The 24,025-nt window shown below is 40.9% G+C and overlaps 1 protein-coding gene across 1 annotated transcript in view; it reads left to right on the top strand.

Moving 5' to 3' along the window:
• Positions 1-284: 284 nt before the first annotated feature.
• ACOXL (acyl-CoA oxidase like) overlaps positions 285-24,025 on the top strand; it is a 521,856-nt gene continuing 498,115 nt past the window's right edge. Inside the window, exon 1 of the mRNA XM_027853786.1 lies at positions 285-478. Within this exon, the coding sequence (XP_027709587.1) occupies positions 348-478 (131 nt within the window). The 5' untranslated portion in view covers positions 285-347. The remainder of the gene's footprint in view (positions 479-24,025) is intronic.

Here is a 24,025-nt window from a genome sequence, read left to right on the forward strand (position 1 = left end):
AGGTTAATGTGAAAGAAGAGGTCGGGAGAGGTGAAGAACAAGGGTAAATGGGAGAGCTTACTGCCAAGAAATGAGGGAGGGGGGAAATGTGCCTATCACCCACGTGACGTAGAGTGGGCCAGGGAGAGGTGGCAATACGGCGATGTCCTAGTCACCGCCGCTGCCGCCTCCCCCGCTGCAGCTGGCGCATCTGGAGCAGCTTGAGGCCGTGGGGCTCGGGCCGCTGCAGCCGCGAAGCTGTCAGCAGGTGGCGAGGAGGGGCCGAGCGAGCCCGGGAGTGGAGGCGCCCCGAGCCGCGACTGCGGGCGCTGCCACAGCTTCCGAGCCGCCTAAAGGAAAGCAGCACAATGGAGCCAGAGCCCGCCCGGAACTTGGGACTGGGCGACTCCTCCTTGCACAGATACCTGGATGGGGATTTCTGGAGGCTGAAGAACGAGCTGCGCAGGCTCTTGGCCGGTTGTCCCCTCTTCTGGCAGAGGTACCTTTCTCCCCACCCGTGCACGCCCCTGAGGCTACCCCTGATGCTCACTGCCCTCTCACCCCCCGAGCAGCCCACCCCAAGCTGGGCTGTCTCGTTTCTCGCCCCGTTGTTCCGTGCCCTGCTTTGGGAGCGCTGCAGCCTTGCTCCTCCCCCCCACCCCCCCCCAGGAGCCAAAGCTGCTCCCCGGTCCCTCTCAATGGCAGCAGCTGTTGCCCGCCCCCGTCAGCCTTCCCCAGCCTCAGGGACAGCTGCCTCCCAGCAGCCGCAATACCTGCTGTCGAACTGCCAGCAGGTATCTGTGGCCCCCTCTCTCCCAGCTGAACAGCAGCTAGAACTCCCACTTTCCCCAAACTGGAGGTTGGAAATTGGCGGAGGAGGAGGGTGTGAAAGCTCTGTGGCCTTTTCTTCTCCCCTCCCTTGTTTTGTCTACTAAGCTCACAGTAGCCAGGGGGATTCGCAAAGCCCTCTTCTTTCTGTGTCTCTGATCTCGGCTCGGGGTGGAACCAGACCAGCTCGCCGTCTGGAATGTGTGCTTGATTACTGCCGGGAGTGAGGTTCAGTCACACTCTAGGGAAGCTGGGGATTTGGGCTATGTGTCAGGGAAGGAATTTTTGGTTTTTACAGAGGGAAGAACTTTCTCTGAAGATACTGAACAATGGCCCAGGCTCTTTTGGGGATGATATGGGTTTGATGAGGTAAATAGGATGCTGAGGAAAGGATTAGATCATCTCTCCAAGTCCCTGTGACAGTAAAGGTTGGATGGCTGGGTGTGCCGGCTTCTTTAATTCCTGGTTTTAGACAGGTGGGATGCTCTCTTAACTCCTTTCACTTTCCCTTCTGTGATGAATGTAACTTACCTGCTAAGTTGAGAGGGGGACTTAGCCTCCCACTGATTGCCCAAGTCCTCAATTGCTCACTTCTGAAAGCATTTCAAAACGCGCTCAATGTTGGAGAGGGGCAAAGAATGAAAGTAGGTTGGACTTGAGAGATGTAGGCAAAGAACTCGGGACGATAGCCTTATGATAGGCTCGAGTGGGAAGGGCACTGGTCCTGCCCAGAGACTGAGCTTGCACATGGGGTGTGCTGGGCAAAGGGTAGACTGAGGCCAGATAAGCAATATTGATGAGGCTCTACAGGCATGCCGTTTCTATGGTGGAGTTAAGCCCACAGGGCTCCCGTAGCTTTTAGGCAGACAGTAGACAGAGAAGGAAAGTTGATGTGGCCTGATATGATTGGGGCAGGGCTGGAAAAGTGTCTGCACCCAGCTTGTCTTCTTAGTCTCCTTTCTCTTTAAATATTGATAATTAGAATCCCCCCTTCTGTTGATTCCTTTTTTGAAGAAAGCTCCACTTGATTACAGCTACCTGAGAGACTGATCTCATTAACCTGTTATTACCTATTGTCAATGAACTCCTTTATACAGAGTGATATCACTTTGAGAATGGGGCAGCGTGCAGTGAATTTTGATTTGGGGAAAGGTGCTGTTGGTGGTGGAGTGGTGGGCTGTGTTTGGGGTGGGCTCTGGCTTCGGTGGAGTGGGAGTAGCACAGTGCTTGGCAGACCTCCATTCACCTTGATTCTGCCTCTCTACTCCTATCCCTATGCTTCTGCTCCAAGCTGAACCAGAGAGGAATGCACTCTAATAGTGGTGAAGGGTACTGAGGGGAAGTGTGAGATGAAGCCAAGCCATTCCAAATTCCTCCATCCTCTACTAGGGCTCCTCTCCACCATCCTCTTTTTTCCCTCCCCAAACCCTATAGTGATATTTTTTTGGGGAGGGGGGAGATGAGGCAATTGGGGTTAAGTGATTTGCCCAGGGTCATTCAGCTAGTAAGCGTCAAGTGTCTGAGCTCGGATTTGAACTCGGGTCCTACTGACTCCAAGGCCCGAGCTCTATCCATTGTGCCACCTAGCTGCCACTCCTATAATAATATTTAACCTGATTTCTCTCCTGCATTCTTTCAGCCTCTTCCTTGGCCTTTAGCAATTCAGATGCTACGCTTTCTTCTTTTTTAATGAGTACAACTGAGATGAGAGTTTTGAACCCCATGTGAGAAAACAGGGAGAGTAGATAATTTACCTCACCTGAGGTTGGAGGGGTGGGTGGTAGGTACTTTTCACAGTAAAGGAGGGATTCCTAAACAATCTGTTGATTATTTAGGAAGTAGTTATATATGCAATGCCTCTTTTTTCTCCCCAATCCCTCCCCATTTGGCCCAGATTCTTCTAGAATTGGGACAGGGTTTTAAAATATAAAAGGATCATTTGCATATAATATTTAATAAAGTGTCACAATTTTGGCTTGTGAATTTTTACCCAAGTGGAGATTTGCTTCAGGAAAATCTCCAACCATACTTAGGTATTGCTCCTCTCATTTCTCATTAAGATTCTTATCAATTTGCCTATTCCATAGGAACCCCAAGGAAACGCAGTCATGTTATAGTTTACACTGACTACATGAAATAAAAAAATCATAAAAGACATTATTGAGATGCCCCACGACCCTGGCACTGCTCAGATATAAGGGTCCACCATCTGTGTGTCCAGCAGTAGCAGCAGTCATGCCCCATTAGTGGCTCGGCTCACATTTTTACTCTCCAAAGGAACACAGGGTCCCAGGAGCAGTTGGCAGAAGACAGGGCTAGTCCAAATCCCTCCCCCTCCTCTCCGATAGAAACTGACTCATTGCTCTGCCCGTGGCTTGTAACAATTTCATCAAAGGAGTTTTGTCCCACTTGCCCAGCAAGGACTGCAAACCTTAAACTAAAGTAGAATCCTGAGGCTGAAATAGTCTTATCCATCCATAGTGTCACAGATTTAGGGCTAGAGGGAACCTTAGAGGTCATCTAATTTAACCCACTCATTTTATAGATAAGGAAACTAAGGCCCAAAGAGTTTAACATCCCCAAGGTCAATGAATAGAAAATGGCAGACCCAGGATTTGAACCTGGGTCCTCTGATTCCAAATACAGCACTTATAACCCCTTTACTTTTACAGATGTAGAAATGTAGGTCCAAGGAGGTGAATAAAGAGCCTTACCCAAAATCATACTGCTAACAATTACCAGTACTGGGACATGAACCCAAGTGCTGTAACTCCAAATTCAGGGCTCTTTCCACTTTACCCCTCTTACCCTGTGAGGGCTGACTATGGAAGGTGCTTACAAAGGGCCAGCCTGTGTTGGGCTATGTGCTGGATCAAATGACTGGCTCCCATAACACACTTTCAGTCAGCAAATAACAATCAGAATTTCTATTTTGAAAACAGCGAAAGAAATAGATCCTATTTCTAGATATTTTAATTTGCCAATATACTCTCCTTCCTATAAGATGAGAATCCAGATCATTAGTTTCCTGAGAATGTTACAGCCTATTACTGCCAGGAAGAAATGATTTTCCATTTTACTCATCAACATTATAGGATGATGCATATATGCAAATACAGGAAGGGACTGTGATTTGGTTAGCTTAGTGAGTTCCAGGTGCTTGGGGCTGCCTTAGCCCATGCAGATCTTAGTAAATAAGTCCTAGGGAGTTGCCTGAGGCCCAGAAAAGTTAAGTGACATGCTTTCACTGGGTCATTTTAGCTCTTGTTAGAGGCAGGATTTGAACTCAAGTCTTGGTAAGCCCAACACTTGATTAAGTCAGGCTGACTCTAATATATACATATTTCTCAACAGAATGGAAAAGTTCTAGATGAATTAGGAGATGCAGATCTCCTTAATACATGGAACAGTTACTGAGGTTTTGGTTTCCATTACATTCAGTGAAATTTTGAAGTTTGAAAATTATGCCATGGTGATAGATGATTGCATAAGGAAAAGTTTTAAGCATTGAAAAATCACCTTTCTGGTTTTGTCTTTCTTTTTTTTACCTGCCAGAATCTTGAGGCAGCTTTTCTCAGGTCATTAAATGCAAAGGGGGAAAAAAATCTGTAGGAGGAAACTCTGAGTGGGCAAAACCTAAAGAAACTAAACTTGGTAAATGAGAATCATGTACAAGGTGAAAAAAACATTAGGCACCTCTTTCCATCAGCTACTGTCAAATGTAATCAATCACTTCAATCATATTTTGTATAGGTACCACCATTACAAATCCTTGCCCCTCCCCCCCTACTTATTTTAATTAAATATTTCCCCCTCTCCCAGTTTTTTAAAGACAAAGATCAGCTGGAACTAAATCTATAGGATCTAGGCTGTGTTTATATAGACATGGTTAATGACAGAAAATGGTGGGCATTGTCACATAAAGGGGTACACTCCCCTCTTCTAATCCCATCCCTTGAATTCTACAGTAGAAACTCCATTCTTTTATCTTGGGCATAAGTTTCCAAACTTTCAAATGGAAAATAATCTTCAGATTCCTTTTCCCTGGATGACCTTCTGACTTTTTTAATGTCAAAATATTTCACAGACTAACCACGTGGTAGGAGTTGCATTATTATTAATAGCCTTTGAGATAGTGTTGTTATTCAGTCATTTTAGTCCTGTCCAATTCTTTCTGACCTCATTTGGGGTTTTCTTGGCAGAGATACTGGAATTTCCTTCTCCAGCTCATTTTACAGATGAGGAAACTGAGGCAAACAGGGTTCAGTGACTTGTCCAGGGTCACACAACTCAAAAGTGTCCGAGGCCAGATTGGAACTCAGGAAGATGAGTCTTCCTGACTTCAGGCCTAGAGCTCTATCTGCTGACAGTACATGACTAGATAAGGATCCATTTTCAGTAACTCTGAGGCAATCTATTGCTCAGAGGTTGGGACTTAGAACTTTGCTTCTTTGTTGTCCCCATTAAGGCACCAGTTGTTTATGCTTGAGTCTCGCTTCTTTTTTTTGCTGAGTAGGTTGTTATAGAAGGCAGAAGGATACTGGGCACTAAGGAAGGTGGCATCTTATGAAGTTGTGTAATGTTAATCTTGAAAGGGATCTTAAGGACCTGGTCCACCCCTGTATTATACATTAGATAAAATGGAGGCCTAGTGTAGTAATTTGGCCTCCATAAAGCCAGCCCTAATCTCAGTGGCATCTTCCTCTGAACAATAAGCATTTTTTGTGTAATACCGTTACACAGATGGTTACACAACACAATTACCCTCTTATTTATCTTTGTGTCACCCATATAGGCTTCAGAACCGGGCCGGTCTTAGATCAACCAGCCCAATCCCCTCATTTTACAGAAAAGAAACTAAGGTCTGAAGTTAGAAAGCATTTTCCTGAGGTCACAGAGTAAATTGCTGAGCCCAATTGGACTTTAAGTCAGGAAGACCAGACTTGAAGGGAATTTGGGTTCAAATTTGCCTCAAATACTTACTAACAATGTGACATTAAGCAAGTCACTTAACCTGTCTTGACCTCAGCTTTCTTATCTGTAAAGTGAGGGAGTTGGGCTAGGTGACCTCAAAGACCCCTTACACCTCTAAATCTATGACTCCAAGTCTGGTCTTTTTTCTGCCATATATACTGCTTCCTTAAAGCCTTGTACATAGTCAATGCCTGATAACTATTTGAATAGAGACCACAAAATTTTGTCTCGGGCAGGGAGAGAGGATGGCTTTGCATCACAGGTGCTTACCAGGGCTGCAGGGGAAGTGTCTATAGATGCTGCAAGGAGGACAGTGGATATGGTGATGGGAAAAGAAGTGTGAACATCTTCATGGGAAAATTGTGTAGAGCCAATGGGCCCATTGGACTGTGAATTAGGACTGGTTTGTTTGTTTTTTGGACTGTTTTTTTAACCTTCCTTTGTATCCCCAGCATTTGATACAATGCTTGACATATAGTAGGTACTTCATAAATGCTCCATCTCCACTATCACCACCATTACCAACAAGTCAGACCAATTGTCCATGAAGGGAAATTGTCCGTGATTTGGATCCAGTCAAAAGGTCTCACTTGAGGACCTAGAGGGCCACATATGGCCTCCGGGTAGAAGGTTCCCCACCCCTCCTCCAGGTCTTCAGCTATGGAAGAAGCCATTATCAAGGAAATTTCTATTCCTATTACCATCAACCCTTGACCAAGTATCAATGTTTAGCAGGTAAGGCCAAGATCCCTGGGAATAGGAGTACTCTCCAGACCACTGGCCCCTGCAGCCATACTTCTTCATCAAGGAAGCAATTCTTATGGAGACAGTGAATAGGCTATGTACGTGCTGTACAAAAGAAACCTCCTATATGTGTTAAATATCAGAATGTGACTCTTTGAGAGCAGGAACTGTCTTCTTTTCTATTTATATTTCCAGTGCTTTGCACATACATAGTAAGCATTTAATAAATGCTGTTTTAGTCATTATTTCAAAGTGGCTGCAAAATTATATCCTTACTGAGGTTTCTACTGTTCTGTGGGGGTGGTTTTCACTCATAATATTTCTTTTGTAATGACATAAGCTTTTATTCTTAATTTGTGGAGTTATGATATCCTAGCTGGAGTTCTTAACTTGGTTTCCATGAGCTTGTTTTATGAATATGAATATTTTGATGACTATTTCTGTATAACTGGTTCATTTGTGCTCCTGTATCTTTTATTTTATGCCTTTAAAATCTTTATTCTGAGGAGGGGCCCATAGGACTTACCAGACTGCCAAAGGGAACCATGACACAGAAAAGGCAAAGAATCCCTTTCCTAGAGGCTAAGGCAGGGGTGGGGAACCTGAGGCTTCCAGGCCACATGTGGCCCTCTAGATCCTCAAGTGCGGCCCTTGCAGTCAAAGGGGCATTGACTTGAGGACCCAGAGGGCCACATGTGGCCTGGTGGCTGCAGGTTCCCCATTCCTGGGCTAAGGGAAACTATTTTCTCCCTTTATAAATACATATATAAACTGAAAGGGAGTCCTGCTTTTGCTGTTTTCTTCTCTCTGCAAAGAGGGAGGCAGCAAAGTGTCAAACAGCTACTCTTTGTCAAAAGGTCAAAATTTTATCCCATTATCTTTGATTACTGCTGAGGTTCAGACAAGTCCAGTCAGCTGGGGCTTATGTACTAGAGATGAAATAATTTAAGATGGAAGTAAACTGGTATAATCAACATGAAAAAAAAATAGCTTCTTAAGGGCAAAACCAATCACCCTACTCAAGCCTTTATTAAAACATTTGTCAGCTGATGTCTTCTTTGGCAGTTAGGTAAGGAGGTTACCAGCCAAATGATTATTTAATCAAGGTGCTTTTGTCTTTGTGAATGCCTTATAATCTGTTGTCTTTAAGTCCCTGGCCTCAAGGAAATCAAGGTACCCAACTCCATACCTACAGTAATTTGTAAATGACAAAGGAAATTGGCAGGAAAAAAAATCACTAAACTTCTCTGCTGAGTGTTCATTATTAACTTTTATGCCTCATTTCTGAGCAACTCATGGAGTTGAGAAGGTAGTATCTTGTCCTGCGTATCCCAAAATAACTTGTTTTATCAGGGTCAAATCAAACACTTATCAGTTTGGGGGCTTTTAGAAATTTTGGTTTTTTCATTGCAGATGGCATTAGAAAATCAGTAAACTATTTAATAAAACCAATAGTATCTCAAATTCGATATTATAATCAAATTAAAAATCGAATCTATTGTGTCACTTTGTCAAGGGTCTGATTTATATGATTTCATTTTTCTGATAATATCGTCTTATACTCACACAGGTCACAACCTGTCTAACTATCAATAAGGCCTATGAGCTTATCAAGTACAACTTCATCATTTTACAGATAGGGAAACTGAGGCCCAGTGGGGTTAAGTGGCAGATCCAGGGGTTGAACCTAGGCCCTCCAAATCCAACAATCGTTCCATTAAATCACAGTGCCTATAGCAATCTGTACTCCCAGCAACTTTTCCTTAGAGCATACTACATATATGGGGAGAGAAGGAGAAAAGAAGGAAGCGGAAAGATAGTCAGAGATTCCCCTGACTTCTTGCTTTTTCTTTTTATTCCTACAAAGCTTATAATCTGGGTTATGGAGCCCTTAGGGAAAGCTTTAGACAGTCCCAGGTTATGCTATCTTCTCCCATCTCAGATGAACAAGAGAGAAAAGCCAAAATCTTTCTTTCAGTCTTCTTTCTAATGGGATGGAAATGTTGGATGTCCTACGGCTACAGCCAGAGAGCTGAGCTTTTAAAATAGTTTCTTTTGTCATGCCAACTAAAATGGTGGCGGGTTGTTTGTTTTATTTTTAATCTACACAGAAAGAAATGAGCCGTGTGTATGACTTTTTAAATGCTATAGCTCTGGAGCATCACTACTTGGTTTTAGACCTTGAGAAAATTATAGGGTTGCTTTGTGCTATCTACATCCTATGAGTTTATTTAAAGGGCTTTGTCAGCCTTTTAGACCATTTCCCATAGTTGAAAGAATATTATAAACTAAAGGTGGCTTTGCCTTCCCGTCCTCCTGCTGTTTGGAAGCTCGATGTTTGCACTTGAACTTGGTTAGCCAAATGGACCATTTTGGCTGCTTCCCGCAGGCTGCGTGCTGATGCTGATTTCCTTAACCGTGAGCTACTCTAGTTCTGTATCCTTGCTGCCCACACAAAAGCACCTACCTCCAGGGCTGCTCAAAAGGTTCAAATGAGATAATAGTTGTAAATCACTTAACACAATTCTTGGCACATAGGTGATTAACCTTCCTACTCAACTGCTGTAGAGGAAAAAGCACAAGGCTTGAAGTCCCAAGACCCAGCTTGAAAGCTGAGTTTGATTTTTACTGTCTATGTAACCAGAGAGAGTCAGGCTTCTGAACCTCACTATCCTTATCTGTAGAGTGAGGGTGGTTGGTAGAAAAGTTCTTTATGAGAGGTAGCTCAGTACAGCACTATTTTTGTCTTTTGTCTTTGTATTCCTTTACACAGTGTCTCTGTACTCAAAAGGTGCTTAATAGAAACATGTTGGGTTGAATTGACCTGAAATCAGGAAAACTGGGTTCAGATCCTGGCTCTGACACTTACTACTGTATGACCTTAGGTAAACAACTAAACCTTTCTGAATCTCCGCTTCTTCATCTATGAAATGGGGAGAAGAGCTAATAATCATAACTAACATTTATATAGCACTTACTGTGTACCAGGCACTGTGCTAAGTGCTTTACAATTATTGTCGCATTTGATCCTCGCAACAACAACCCCGAGAGGTAGGTGCTATTATTATGAGGTTAAGTGACTTGCCTACAGTCACACAGCTAGAAGGTATCTGAGGCTGGATTTGAACTCAAGTCTTCGTGGCTCCAGGCCCAGTGCTCTGTCCATTTCTAGAGCCTATCTCACTGGGCAAGCAAGCAGTCAGTCCCCTTCTTCCTCCCTTAATTAAGATATGCCTCCAACTATGCTCTCCCTTATGCCTGGAATTCTTTACCTCCTCATCTTTGTCTCCTGGCTTCCTTAGAGTCCCAATTATAATCCCACTGTCTAAAAGAATATTTTCTTGATTCTCCCTTAATGCTTTTGCTTCCTTCTGTGATTTTTCTCTAATTTATCCTGTTTATGGCTTGTTTATACGTGGAACTCCTTGAGGACAGGGACTTTCCGTTTCATTGAGAGAGGATTACGGGAGAAAGGCTTCAGAGAGGAGATTAGAATTTAAATTGAACAAAGAGAAATAATCTATGACAGTGATTTTGGGGGCAGCTAGGTGGTGTAGTAGATAGAGCTCTGGCCCTATAGAATAGCAGCCCTGGAGTCAGGAGGACCCGTATTCAAATGCAGCATCAGATACTTATTAGCTGTGTGACCCTCAGCAAGTCAGTTAGTCCTGATTGCTTCCAAAAAAGGAAGAAAGAAACAGATTTTGATGGGTCTAGTCTTGGAAAGTCAGCCAGATGCTGAATCTAGGAGAGAAGAAATTTGGGCAAACTCAGAATGTGTCCTGATCAAACCCCAACTTGACTGTGCTCAGGTTGCAAGGAAAACATTTTGTAAGTCATAAAACACTATAGAAATGTCAGCCGCTACTACAGGGTTTTAGGGCAGTCAAGCAGCAGAGAATGGACATAGGTCTTTAGGAGACTTTCTGAATGCTCTTAAACTGTCCGGTTTTTACCATAAGCCTAATGACCAGTGATTTTTTGTTTAAATAGGAAGATTTTCCTCTGTTTTAAGAACATGGCTATCCTCCACTTTATGGAACAGGAATATTAAAGCAAAGAGCATAATCCATTTTAAGTTCCTTGAGGACAGGAACCCTGTTTCTAAATATATCTCTAAACATATTTATTTCTTCACGTTTGGCAATATGTTGAATTGAAATATAATACTCTGTCTGGTTACTCACCCAACTTTCATTTACGCTTGGCTGTTGGATTCCCTAAAGGATAGCTCAGTACTCTAAAGGTTCTAGGAGTAAGTATGTGAAGCTATATTTATACCGTAACCTCTGAGCCCCAACCAGAATGCCTCCCATTAACAATCATCCAGAAGAGTCAAACAGCTCTTATCAGAAGCATTTACTCAAATATCATAGTAACGATAGTACTTATAAAACATTTTCCCTCCCCCTCACCCCAAAATACCCCTCATCCTAGGACAAAATAGACATAGTATCCAGAGGAAGTCTTAAACTTAGAGTACAAAGATAGTGATGCACACAGCTGACAAAGGAATAACACAGCTCCTAGCACTTTCTGGCTTGGAAGTCCTTCTTTGATTCTGTAGTTGGCATTCTTTCTTGGTGCAAGTGGTTGCTGTACTCTTTGAAATGATTTCCCCCTTCAGGTAACTATCTTTCTGTTTATACCTACCTTTGATGTGTCTCTCTGTTTCTAATGTAGATATTTCCTTTCATGTGCATCACTGTCTATTTGATATATGTTGAGCTGCCTTCTTGCAGGCCTGTAGATCTTTTGAAACTCATAAGGCCATGTGAAAACTTCTACCTCAGGATACTCAAACACCTATATGGGGATGTAAACATAGAAGAGGAAGCCCAAACCTAGTCTCAAGCTTACTTAGTTAGGACATATGTTTATGGCCATATAGAGGCTAGGTGAAATAGTGGGGCTAGATGTCCTCCTATCTAACTCTCAGAAGGCAGCTCAAAGCAGTCTTCACTTTTCAAAGCCAAAAGGAAGATAAAGAGGTAGAGGGGCAGGTCACCCCTTTTAAGTATTCATTGAGTTGCAGCTCAGGAGATAATTGGGAATCTGTCTTCATCATCTCTCAGTTGTAAGCCTCTGATTTGTCAGCTCTTCTGGATCAGTAGCCAGGTAGGGGACTCTTCGTCATCAACAATACAAACCCCTCAGTTATACATGGTGGGAGGTACATGTCTCCAAGCTTCCAGGGCATTGATTGGAAGTAGGCAAAGAATAACTGTGTATGCTCTGTACAAACCAACAAGAAGAGGACAAATCCAAGTATATTCTACAAACTTACTAGAGAAATATGATGGTTGAATAAATTTGCGTGTGAAAAATACCATCTTCCTCTTGAATTACATTGAAACTTAAAAGAAATGTGTTCTTTTGGAATCGGTTCTTTGATAGATTGAATTTAATCATCTGAGGAGGTTGTCAGCCTTATGATATCAAGACATTGTGACTTTGTACCAAATGGAACTTGAAGTGTCTACTTGCAGTTTTTCATATATTTTCAGTTTTTGGAAGCACTTTTCCTGAGTCTGGGGTCTTCCTGTTACTCCCTGTACTGCTCAACTTAATGTCATATGACTTTTTTCCATCCCTGACTCTGGCAACAAAGAGCTTCCAGAATTTTTCCAACTTATTTTTTTCCACCTGTATGCTTATGGTATCCAGTAGGACTCTGAGGTATGATATTATGCTTCATTCAGTCAACTACTCAGTCAACTAGCATTTATTAATTACCTATTATGTGCCAAGCACTAGGGATAGAAAGGCATAAAACAGTTCTTTTTATATGAGGACTAGAAAGGTCTTAGTTTGAGGCCTTGGATTTCCATAAAATTATTTTTCCCCTTCCTTTATCATGTCTGCAAATTTTCTATATTGAGTTGATAAAGAGAATATGATAACTGTACTTGGGATTGACTACTCCAGATTATAGAATAGCCAAGTGGAAAAAAAATAACAACAAAGAAACCCTTGGTACTGGGTAACTGTGGAGAAATATTGGATCCTTTTTTAACATGAGAATTGCTTTTGCTCAGAATACCTAAATGAGAGAAAGAGAAAACAGATTAATTGCTTTTTGAATTAATTCAATCAATTTTTTGAATAGAAAAGTATCAGTTTATTTACATTAGCTTATTTAGTTTGCCCACACTGTGCCTTTGAAAAAAATATCTAAGGATGGCACATATAAGCTCAAAATTTGACTTTCAGTTTCAGTGAGACAGGATTACAGGAGAAAGGCAGAGGAGAGAAGATTAGATTTGCTTAAATTGAACAAGGAGAAACAATCTATGAAAGTGGTTTTGAGGGTAGCTAGGTGGTGTAATGGATAGAGTATTGGCTGTGGAATCAGGAGGACTTGAGTTCAAATGCTGCTGTGTGACCTTAGGCAAGTTAGTTAGTCCTGATTGCATCCCCCCCCCCCCAAACAGAAAGGAAGATAGAAAGAAAGTGATCTTGAGGGGTCTGGACCTGGGAAGATAACCAGATGTTGAATCTCAGAGAGAAGAAATTTGGGCTAAGAATGAGTTAAATGAAAACTCAAAACAAAGGATTAAGAGTAAGTACCTGAAAGGAAGGGCTCAAGAAGAATCATAAGGTCTTGTATTTAGAGCAGGAAGAAACTTAAGGTCATCTAGTCCAACTCCCTTGTTTAATAAATGAAGGTGAGATTTCACATAAGAATGACTTCATTTCTCACAGCTGCTGAGTGGCAGGGGTGGCATTTAAACCAGGGCTGAGATTTGAACTTGTTCTTCCAACTCCAAATCTGAAGAAATGGAGAAGATAGTTGCTAAGTACCTAAAACAAGTTGTTAGTAAAACAAATTCAATCAGTTGAAACAAAATAAGAGGCTGTTGAGAAAGGAGAAAGGAAGTAGGATATGGCAAGTAAGTTGTTGAGATAAAAGAAAGGAAGCCTGGTGTAGCCCTCAAGTTTTCAAGGGTGATAGAGTTGTTAAAGAGGTGCTCAGGAGTTGTGTAAACAGTTGAAAGAAGTTTAAAATTTTTGAAAAGGTTAAGGCTGAGAATTTTGGTCAGGATTGAGAGTGGGATGAATTTTCCCCTCCCTGCCTTTGAGTATGTGATATTTATATTTCTATTGTAGCCAAGTATGTTTCAATTGTAGTCCATGCTCCTTCCTAGAATAGAAGGTAAAGGAACTCAAAAATATCCCTTCATGATACAGTTTTTTTGGGGAAGATGAAATATTTCTTTAAAAAAATGGAAGTAGGGCTTTCATGGAAGGGGGAAAATAAAATGGCAGAGCAGAAACTTGACTCTTGTCAGGAAATTGGAAAGTGGAAGAATGTCACACAGAAGAAGAAGGGAAGGCAAAGGATAACCATACACTGGAAGATAAAAGAAAAAAAAAGTGGTTTGATGCTCTTCCTGAAAAGAAGGGCAGTGGTTGCTTTGAGGAGGAAATGGCTTTTTGTTTTGTTTTTGTCTTCTGAGGAATGATGAGGAGAACTACAAAAGCTATTAGGTGGGAAATCATCTAACAAAGGTCAAAGGGAGAAAAGAAGAGTCCTAGTGATTGGTGATTCCCTGTTCAGAGGTACCAAGGCAATTATTTATTAATATGGTAACAATGGAGAAGTCTGTTACCTTCCCAGAACATGGATCTAACAGATATAACAGAGAACTTCCCAAGACTTGACAGATCTCTTGGATACAAATACCTAAGGAACTTAGAAAGTCTTGCCAAGAATTACAGGATTCTGATTAAGAAATGGAAGACCATGGTGGTACAGATTGTGTGTTTTCCTCACTATTACTCATTGAAGGCAAGGGATGTAGAAGAGAAATATGTGTTTGGGAAATAAAAGCTGGCTAAGAAGATGATGTCCGGCAATAGGATTTGAATATCTGGACCATGGCTTATCTTTTGGGAATGACAGTGAAACAGATGACTAAGCAAGAATCAGAAACAATCCATTCTTCAATTAGTGGTTACCTGATTTGTTTCTAGTTCTATATTCCCACAAAGTGCTGCTATGAATATTTTGGTATATATGAGACCTTTATACCTTTGGCCCCCCAACATATATTCATATCTAACCATAGGATCTCTAGGTCAAAGGAGATGTATATTTTAGTTCATTTCTTAGCATAATTCCAAGCTACTTTCAGAATGTCTAGATCAATTCACAGAAACTTAAACAGTATGTTAGTGTGCCTGCCTTCCTGCAATCCCTTCAACGTTGACTTATTTTTTGTCTTTGCCAATTTGCTTTATCTTGTTTTTAATTTTTTCCTTATTATGAAGAATTGCTTTAATTTGCATTTCTCTTGTTATGAATGATATGAAGCAATATTTCATATAGTTAGTTAAGAGTTTGCAATTCTTTTGACAATTACTTGTTCATATCTTTGACCACTTATCTATGGTAAATGGCTCTTGGTCTTAAATAATTGAGTTAATTCCCTATATTTTTGGATATCAGAATCTTCCAAAAGATATTTTGGGCAAAATTTTGTGGAATTTATTGCCCAACTTGTGGCCTCTCTTCTTATCCTAACTGTACTCATTTTATTTGTTCAGAAGCTTTCCAATTTCATATCATTCAATTTGTCATTTTTATTCTTTGTTATCTCCTTTTTTCTTTTTTTGATTAAGCTTTCTCCTTCTAGTCATAATTGCAAAAGGTGCCTCCTGAGATCAATTTCCCTTCAATATTTTAAAAAATGACATTTTATATTTAATTCAAGTATCCATTTGAAACTTAACTGTGGTATGTGATGTAGGAAAAGAGTCTGCAAACTGGGAGTTTGACTTCAAAAGCCTGGGAAAATTCTAGAATAGATCATTTAGGAGACCATCTAGAATTTGAAGCAATGATTACAAACAGCCCACATATTTTGTCGAGAATAAATCGTATCAGGGCAGCTAGGTGGCACAGTAGAACTGGTTGAATGCTAGGGTTCAAGAATGAAGAATTTAGTAGTTCATTGTCAGCTTGGCAGGAGGTCTGCAGTGGAGAATCTCCCAGGATCTATGCTTGGACCTGTGCTGTTTAGCATTGTCATCAATGACTAGGATAAAGATATAACATATCAGATTTTCAGATGGCACAAAGTTAAAAGGGATGACTAAACCTCTGAATAATGGTCAGGATTCCAAAAGGTCTTGACAGGCTAGCAGGTTCCCCACACTTGATAGCATTAGGCTTAGTCTAATAAGAAAAAAGTCAAGAGAAAGATGTAAACTCTCACACTTGAGTTAAAAGAATTTACAAGTGCAGGATGGGGAGGCCTGGTTAGTTTACCTGAAAAAGAAGATCTGGGGCTTTTAGTAGACCATAGGTCCATTGAGTCACAAATGTGTTCTAATAGCCAAAAAAACTCATGGGATCTTTGGCTGCATTAAAAGAAGAGCAGCTTTTAAGAATGAAGAGGTGATAATGCCTCTGTACTTTGTCCTGGGCAGACCTCATCTGAATCATTTTGGAGAGTTATGGTAGCCAAAGTTTAAGAACATTGATAAACTAGAGAGTGGCCAGTTGAGGTCAGGTAGAATGGTGAACAGCCTTGCTTCTCTGGCACGTGAAGATTGAAAGAACTGGTGATGTTTATCTTGGAAAAAAGAAGAATGAGAACATTTTATTAATAGCTGTGTTGAAGTTTTCAAGAGCTTTTAAGTGGAAGCAGGATTAGTCTTGTGTTTGGCCCTAGAGGGAAAACCCAAGAGTAATGGGTGGTCATTGCAAAGAGACATATTTAAGTTTGACATCAGGAAACGTTTGCTAACTAGTACAGCCTTGTTAGGTCCTTGGTTTCTCTTCCTTGGAGGTCTTCATGAAGGGGATGTATGACCATTTCTCTTTTTATGTTAGAAGAGATTCCTTTTTGGATATGCATTAGGGTGCTTTAGATTCCTTCTAAATTTAAAATTCTTTGACTTTGTCATTAGGGTAAATTTTTAATTGTACTTAATATTTTGAATAGCACGTTGCTATGAGATAAAAAAAAATCCACCTTTTTTTTTCACTATTCTTGAGTTGCAGGTTTTTTTTATAAAACATTTGAAACTATCCCTTGTTTTTCCTCAAAATATCTTATTCCTACAAATTTCCCTTCTCAGCAAAAAGATTCCTCAGGAAGTTCTCAAGTTATTGTATTAAGTTTCCCAGACATGAAAGATTACAGAGGCTACCTTCAGCCCCCAGATCATGGAATTAAGATTAGACAGTAATCTTATCGATTCACTTAAAGCAGATCAGAAAATAAATGTGGGAGAAGCTTGTAAGAAAGATAGAAATTTGATGGTATGATAGATGGGGCCTTTGAAAAATGGATAGCAATAGGAACATGTCACATGATAGCAGAATTGACTATATATCCATTTCACAGATACTTAAAACTTAAGTGTCTTTGTCAAATTACTAGTAGTAAGCCTGGCCTCCTGTCTTGAAGTCTGGCATTCTTTTCAAAGTCCTAGCAAGGAATTTTTGTGCTTGGAATAAGGAGGAGGATGGACCAGACTAGAGGCTGGTGGTAGGTGAGGTTATAGGGGAGAGGAAGCAGGCCTTAGGTGAAAGCTGCTATTGTCCAGGGTGGGAGGCAGGTTCAGAGGAAGTCATATGCTCTCTAGTCGGAGGTAGGGGAGGAAAGGAAGCACTCCTTGAGATGGTGGTATTTGCACCTTTTAAATTTTGGCACGTGGTTATAGAGCCCTGGTTGTCTTACTCTAGGTATGGCTTAGGTTCCTTCAACCATTGCCTCCCCACAATTTATGAAGCACCTAAGTATTTCATTTGATTCTCACAATTCCATGAGATGGGTAATACAGCTGTTTTCCTCTTTTTATAGATGAAAGAAGATGAATAACTTGCTCATTAAGTGATAGTTTTAAGATAGGAACCTAGGTCTTCTCACTCCAAAATGAGGGCTCTTTTTACAGTACCATACTGAAAGACTTTTTGTTAGGAGATCACCTTGGAGTTTCAGTAGTCATGATTCATATTTCTAGCTATGAACATCTAACATCTATATTGCTTTATCCTGCTTTTCAAATGATTTGGGGAAAGAAACAAAGAATTAGGAGTGTTGTCCCCTGAGCCATGAGTTCTATATTCAGTTTTGGAATTGTGTATCAACATTCTCCCTGTACTTCTCTATAAAACTAAATAATAAGATGGCTTATTAACAAAATTTAGAAGGCTAATTATGAGTGGAAGTTTCTTGGGTGTTTAAAAAGTTCTGTATTTTCCTTCATGGAATAGAGCTTTGGATTTGGAATCCGAGGACCTGGGTTCATATCCTGGTTTCAGCATTTATTTCCTGCTTTTGTTGTTCAGCCTTCATTTCTGAAGAGGACCGATGAGATCACAGGTGATGTCTTGACTTTCCATGAATTCAATTTGAGTGAGGCAGAATTGCACATTAGCCTCACTTTGTCTTCCTGAGTCATTGAAGTCCAGGAACAAGATAAAAGTCAAGAAGATTAGGGTTGACTTGGGATATAGTGGATGACCTTGGTGTCTTTGATGTCTGATCAAGCTCTAAGTGCTCCACAGTCCCTACTTTAGCTGCCTATGTTGCTTTTGAAACAAATGGTTCTCATTAGCCCATTCCGCCAGGGAAAATCTTCAAGTACTTAGGGTAAACATCCCCTAACTCACAGAAAGGTTGGAGGCATATTACCCTCAACCTGGTTTAGCCCGTCTGCAGAGACAGTTTTATTCCTGGTATGACCTTGGGCAAGTCATTTTGACTTTGACATCTCTAGTTTTGTTTTCTCATTTGTACGATGGGGGCAGGGTGTGGGGCTAGATGATCTCTGAGGTTCCTTCTAGCTCTAAATCTATTCTCCTATTACCTCTAAGGTTCTTCCTAATAGAAAAAAATTATTACTCTCACTTTAATCTTTGAAACATCCTTCTCTTTGCTTTTATTCTTAACGATGCTTCTTCCCCTTGCTTCACTAGTGAAGTATCAAGTACCAAAGTATCTAGTGTTTGTATGACTTTCCAAGGAAGTAATTTAAGGTTATTTTTTAAAAAATACTAAAGTTTTTTTATGGAAATTTATAGCTGTTTTCCTGTTTAATTTCATTTTAACAAATATTTAGTTGAAGTCAACATGACGCTGTCAGAATTTATTAGATAACCGCAGAGAATCTCCACAGATTGCTGCCTGTCACTATATAGTAAGCTGCAAAGCCCTTCTCGTCCTGGGCCATAGCAATAATCTCCCTGTTTCTAAACCACCTTCCCCTTTTCCAACCCATCTTCCATGAAACTGCAAAAATCACCTTCTTAAGGCAGAGGTTGGACCACGTGAGGTGTGAAAATGTCACGTATTTGAAAATCTTCAGCAACTCTCTCTTGCCTTTAGGATAAAGTACAAATTCTTCATCCTGGCATTTAAGCCCATTCACAATGTTCCTCCATCCAAACTTTCTAGGGTTGTTTCAAATGATTTTCCTTCACAGACTTTATGTTTTAGCCAAATTAGAATACTTTCTATTCCTCAAATTCAAAACTTCATTTCCCACTCTCAGACATTCACATAAGCCATCCTCTGAACCTAGAATGTATCTGCTCTTCATCTTGGCTACTTAAAATCCTTTTCCTCCTTCAAGCCTCAATTCAAGTGCCATCTCTTACAAGAAATCCTCCTTATTATCCCCACCCCCCACTGCACCATTTGTTATCTCTTTCTGTGACTTTCTGCTCTTCTCTCTCTCTCTCTCTCACTTTCACAGAAGAAGGGATGGTTATGTTTTTGTTTTTTGTATCCCCATAACCTTGCACAGAGTAGACGCTTTTAAAAATTTGTTGAATTCATGAATCCACCTACATCAAGGGAGAGAAGCAAGAGCTTCTTATACTTTACCATATTTTATGCCAGCTACTCAGGCAGCTAGGTGGTGCAGTGGGTTGAATGCCAGGCCTGAATTTATGAGGATAAATAAGAATAAGAAGTAAATAAGGGATGGAGGGTATAATAAATATAAGAATAAGTATAAGAAGAGAAGCAAGAGAGAAGGGAGCAAGCAGCCCCTGTTCTAGGATCAATTGTTATACCATCCTCATCCTGTTATATGAATATAACTGTATTGAATCCTAAGACATTCCCATGTCTGACAAGTGATCATTCAATCTTTACTTAAAGACTTCCATTGAGGGAGAACTCGCTTTCTCCTGAGATAGCCCATGTCCTACTGGGGACAGCTATAATCCTTAGGAAGTTTTTACTGACAAGCCTAAATTTGCTCAAAACTTCTATAATTGCTCCCAATTCTGCCCTTTGGGACTAAGCAGAAAAAAATTATTCATTTTTCCATATGATAACCCTTCAAATACTTAAGGATGGCTATCATGCTTTCCCTCTATTTTTAGGCTGAATATTCCCAGATTTTTTGGTCAATCCTCATATCCTGCGATCTTCAGGTTCTTCAATATCCTGTTTGCCCTCCCCTGGACATTCTCCAGCTTATCAATGCCCTTCCTAAAACCTGGATGAGATAGGAAGACCCAATCTCACTCACATCACACACACACACACACCCCCTAAAAAAAGTGTTAAGTTGAGACTTGAATGAAGGCAGGAGTTCTAAGAGGTGAAAGAGAGGCAGAAGAACAAAGTCATGGAAAGAGGAAATGGAGGGCCTTCTACAAGGATCAGCAAATAGACCAGTATGGCTAGATTGTGGAGTGTGTATTGTTTGTTCAGTCACTGTTCATTCATGTCTGGCTCTTTGTGACTCTATTTGGGTTTTTCTTGACAAAGATACCGGAGTGGTTTGCCGTTTCCTTCTCCAGCCCATTTGACAGATGATGAAAATGAGGCAAACAGAGTTAAGTGACTTGCCCAGGTTCACACAGTTAGTAAGTGTCTAAAGCCAGATTTGAACTCAGGAAGATGAATCCAGCCCTGGCATTCAACCCACTGCACCACCTAGCTGTCCAAGTAGCGGGTATAAAATATGGTAAAGTATAAGAAGATTGTAAAGGGAGGTAGGGGCCGCCAGGACATTTCCTTATTGTTCAGTCATTTCGTTTGTGTTCTACTCGTCATGACCCTATTTGGGGTTTTCTTGGCAAAGATACTGGAGTGGTTTCCCGTTTCCTTCTCCAGCTTATTTTATAGATGAATAACTGAGGCAAACAGGGTTAAATGATTTGCCCAGGGTCACATAGCTAGCGTCTGAAGTTGGATTTGAACTCGAGTCCCACCTCAGGGCCAGGACATGAAGAACTTTAAATGGCCAACAAAGGCCTTTATATTAGATCTAGGAAGTAATAGAAAGCCACTGGGTTTTTAAAATATGTGATGGGGATGGGGTAGGGAAAGGGATGAAGGGAGCACAGTCAGACCTTAATGTTTTAGGAAAATCACTTTGGCAGCTCTGTGGAGGATGGATTGGAGAGGGGGAGACTTGAGTCAAGGAAAGCATTTAGAATGTTAGTCCAGGTGCAATAGTCCAGGTGAGAGGTGACCAGGGCCTGAAGTAGGGTGGAGGCTTTGTGAGTGGAGAGAAGAGAACTTTTAAGAGGGATGTTGTGAAGATAGAAAAGATAAGCCTTGGAAATGGATTGGATATGTGAGGCACCATAATGATGCAGGGGATACAAAGAGGTCTTTGTGTCATAGATTTAGTGCTGGACGTGATTGTAGAGATCTGCTAATCCTTTATTTTACAGATGAGGAAACTGAGGTCCAGAGAGAAGTGCCTTACCCAGAGTCAAACATCTAATAGTGTCTCTAAGGTCTCCCTGATGTCTAGTCCTGTGCGCTATACACTACACCACCCCTTCTCTCTACATTTTGAACACTTCACAGATATGCTAACCCAACTTCGATTATAGAATGTGTGTTTCTAGGGATGGAGGAATATGGGGAAGGGGGTTAAGTAACTTGCTCAAGGTAATAAAGGCAGTGGGTGGTAGAGCTGGGAATCAAATCTAGGTCACCTGATTTCATATCTAAGATTTCCTTTGTGCCATGCTGTGTCTTGGAAAAATGGAAATCAAGATCAATCAATAAACATTTATTAAGCATCTGCTGTATTCTAGGCACTGTGCTAAAAGCTGGCGATGCAAAAATAGGCAAATGGCAGTCTCTGCCCTCTAGGAGCTTATAATCTAATGGAAGATGAAATAGTTCCTGTTTTTAGGAGAGTAAGAAGCTCTCATTCTATTGGGGTGGACCTGGGGCAGAGATCCAGCTTGTACACAGGGAAATGAAAGGTAATTTGAGGATGTGGAAAACATTAAGAGCTGGTAAGTGTTAAAGGGTAGTGCTGACAGAAAGTGCTACAGAGAAGTCAAGGGGAGCCTTGAAGGAAGATAAGGCTTCTTAAGAGGAGCCATGAGGAGGGAGGCAGTGTATTCCAGGAACAGGGATAGCTTGTGCAAATACATGTAGGCAAGAGAAGGAATGTCGCGTTTGGGGAATAGTCCAGTTTGGCTGAAACATCAGCCAAAGGATTAATGTGAAATATGACTGGGAAGTTAAGATGGTGTCAGATTGAGGAAGGCTTTAAATGCTAGGCTGAGTTGTTTTATTTTATCCTAGAGGCAATAGCCACTGAAGGTTTTTGAGCAGGGGAATGATATAATTGGACCCATGTTTTAGGAAGATGATTTGGTAGCTGTGTGTGTGGATGGATGGATTGGAGAGGGGAGAGATTGGAAATGGGTCAAATACAGGAGGATCAGGGGTGGGGTGGTATGGTCAGTGCACAGGCAATTAGGAGCTTATTGCAATAGTCCAGTCACTGGATGATGAGAGCTTGGTTACTATGTAAGTAAATAACAACAACAACAATTACAGCAGTAGTTGACATTTATATAGCGCTTTAAAGTTTGGAAAATCCTTTAAAAATATTTCATTTTGTCCTCATGACAACTTTAAGAAGTAGGTGATATTATCCCTATTTTGCAAGTGAGGAAACTGAGGCAGGCAGAGAAGTTAAGTGACTTGCTTTGAATCATTCCAGCTATTAAGTGCCAGTGGCGGCTAGTGGCTCTATGTCTGGAATCAGAAAGAACCAAGTTCCACTGTGGCCTCAGATAGTTACTAGCTGTGTGACCCTGGGTAAGTCACTTAATCCCAACTGCCCTCACCAAAAAAAAAAAAAAATGATGAAAGGCATGGTTGCAGAGACACCTAGGAAGACTTATCTGAACTGATGCAGAGTGAACAGGATGAGAACAATTTATGCAACAGCAACATTATAAAGACAAACAATTTTGAATGATTGAAGAACTGATTAATGCAAAGTACACCCACGATTCCAGAGGACTAACAATGAAGCGTGTTACTCCTGACAGAAGGGTGATGGATTCTGGGCACAGAATGAGACATATAAATTTTTCAACATGGCTGATGTGGGAATTTGTTTTGCTTGACTTGGCATATATTGTTAAAAGGGTTATGTTTTTCTTTTTTCTTTTAATTGGAGAGAAAGTAGAAGGGAGAAAAATAGGTTTTTGTTAACTGAAAATTTTAATTTATGAAAAGCATCATGAGCTCCTTGAAAGCAGAGACTATCTTACTTTTCCCTTTGTCTCTTCCTTGTTTAGTACCATGCTTTTACAAAGTAATCTCCTAATAAGTGCTGTTTTCACCCATTCACTCATTCCTCGGTATCTACTGTCAGTAAGGCTGGGATGGCCATTGCCCTGACACTCATAGATTGTTTTGTCTTTATCACGACTGCACCTCAGGATTCCAGGATAATGAAGTGTGTAAAGTGAAAAAATATAATCAGGGCTTCATAGAAGATAAACTCAGAGATGTGTTTGAGGCCAAGGCAGAACATGTCATAGCATAGCTTTGGCTGGATACTCATCACAGACGTTGGCAAGATGGTCTAATGGACATCACCTCCTTTTGGGGCATAAGAATTCTCAAAGAGGGGGGCATGACCATTTCCTGGGCAAGATCATCGTAAAGTGAGATATATAATGATGGCTTTTGCAAAAGTTACGCTGAAGTGAATGAAATCCTGCAATAGAAAAGGAAAGGAAAGCAGCTCATTCTTTGCCTCCAGAAAAGAGCTGCTGTAAATAGTTTTGTACAATTAGGTCCCTTACCTTTTTGTTTTTTTTTTTTTTAATCTCTTTTGGGTTACAGACCTAGTGGTGGTACTGCTAAGTCAAAGGGTATACATAGTTTTACAATCCTTTGGGCATAGTTCCAAATTGCTCTGCAGAATGGTTGAATCAGTTTGCAACTCCACCAACGGTGCATTCATGTATATACACTCTTGAACAATTTTTAAGCACCTACTATATTCCAGGCACTGTGCTAAGCACTTTACCGATATTTCATTTGATTCTTATGACGATCTGGGAAGGAGGAGCTATTATTATCCCCGTTTTACAGATGAAGCATCTGAGGAAAACAGGGTAAGCCCAGGTTCACACAGCTAGTAAGTGTTGGAGGCCAGATTTGAATTCAGGTCTTCTGATTCCAGGTCCAGCATCCTATCTACTGTGTCACATATAATTGGATATATATGATAGAAAAACAAAAGGCAA

This window comes from Vombatus ursinus, unplaced genomic scaffold (assembly GCF_900497805.2).
Source record: "Vombatus ursinus unplaced genomic scaffold, bare-nosed wombat genome assembly UNPS02010219.1, whole genome shotgun sequence".
NCBI classification, from domain to species: Eukaryota; Metazoa; Chordata; class Mammalia; order Diprotodontia; family Vombatidae; genus Vombatus; species Vombatus ursinus.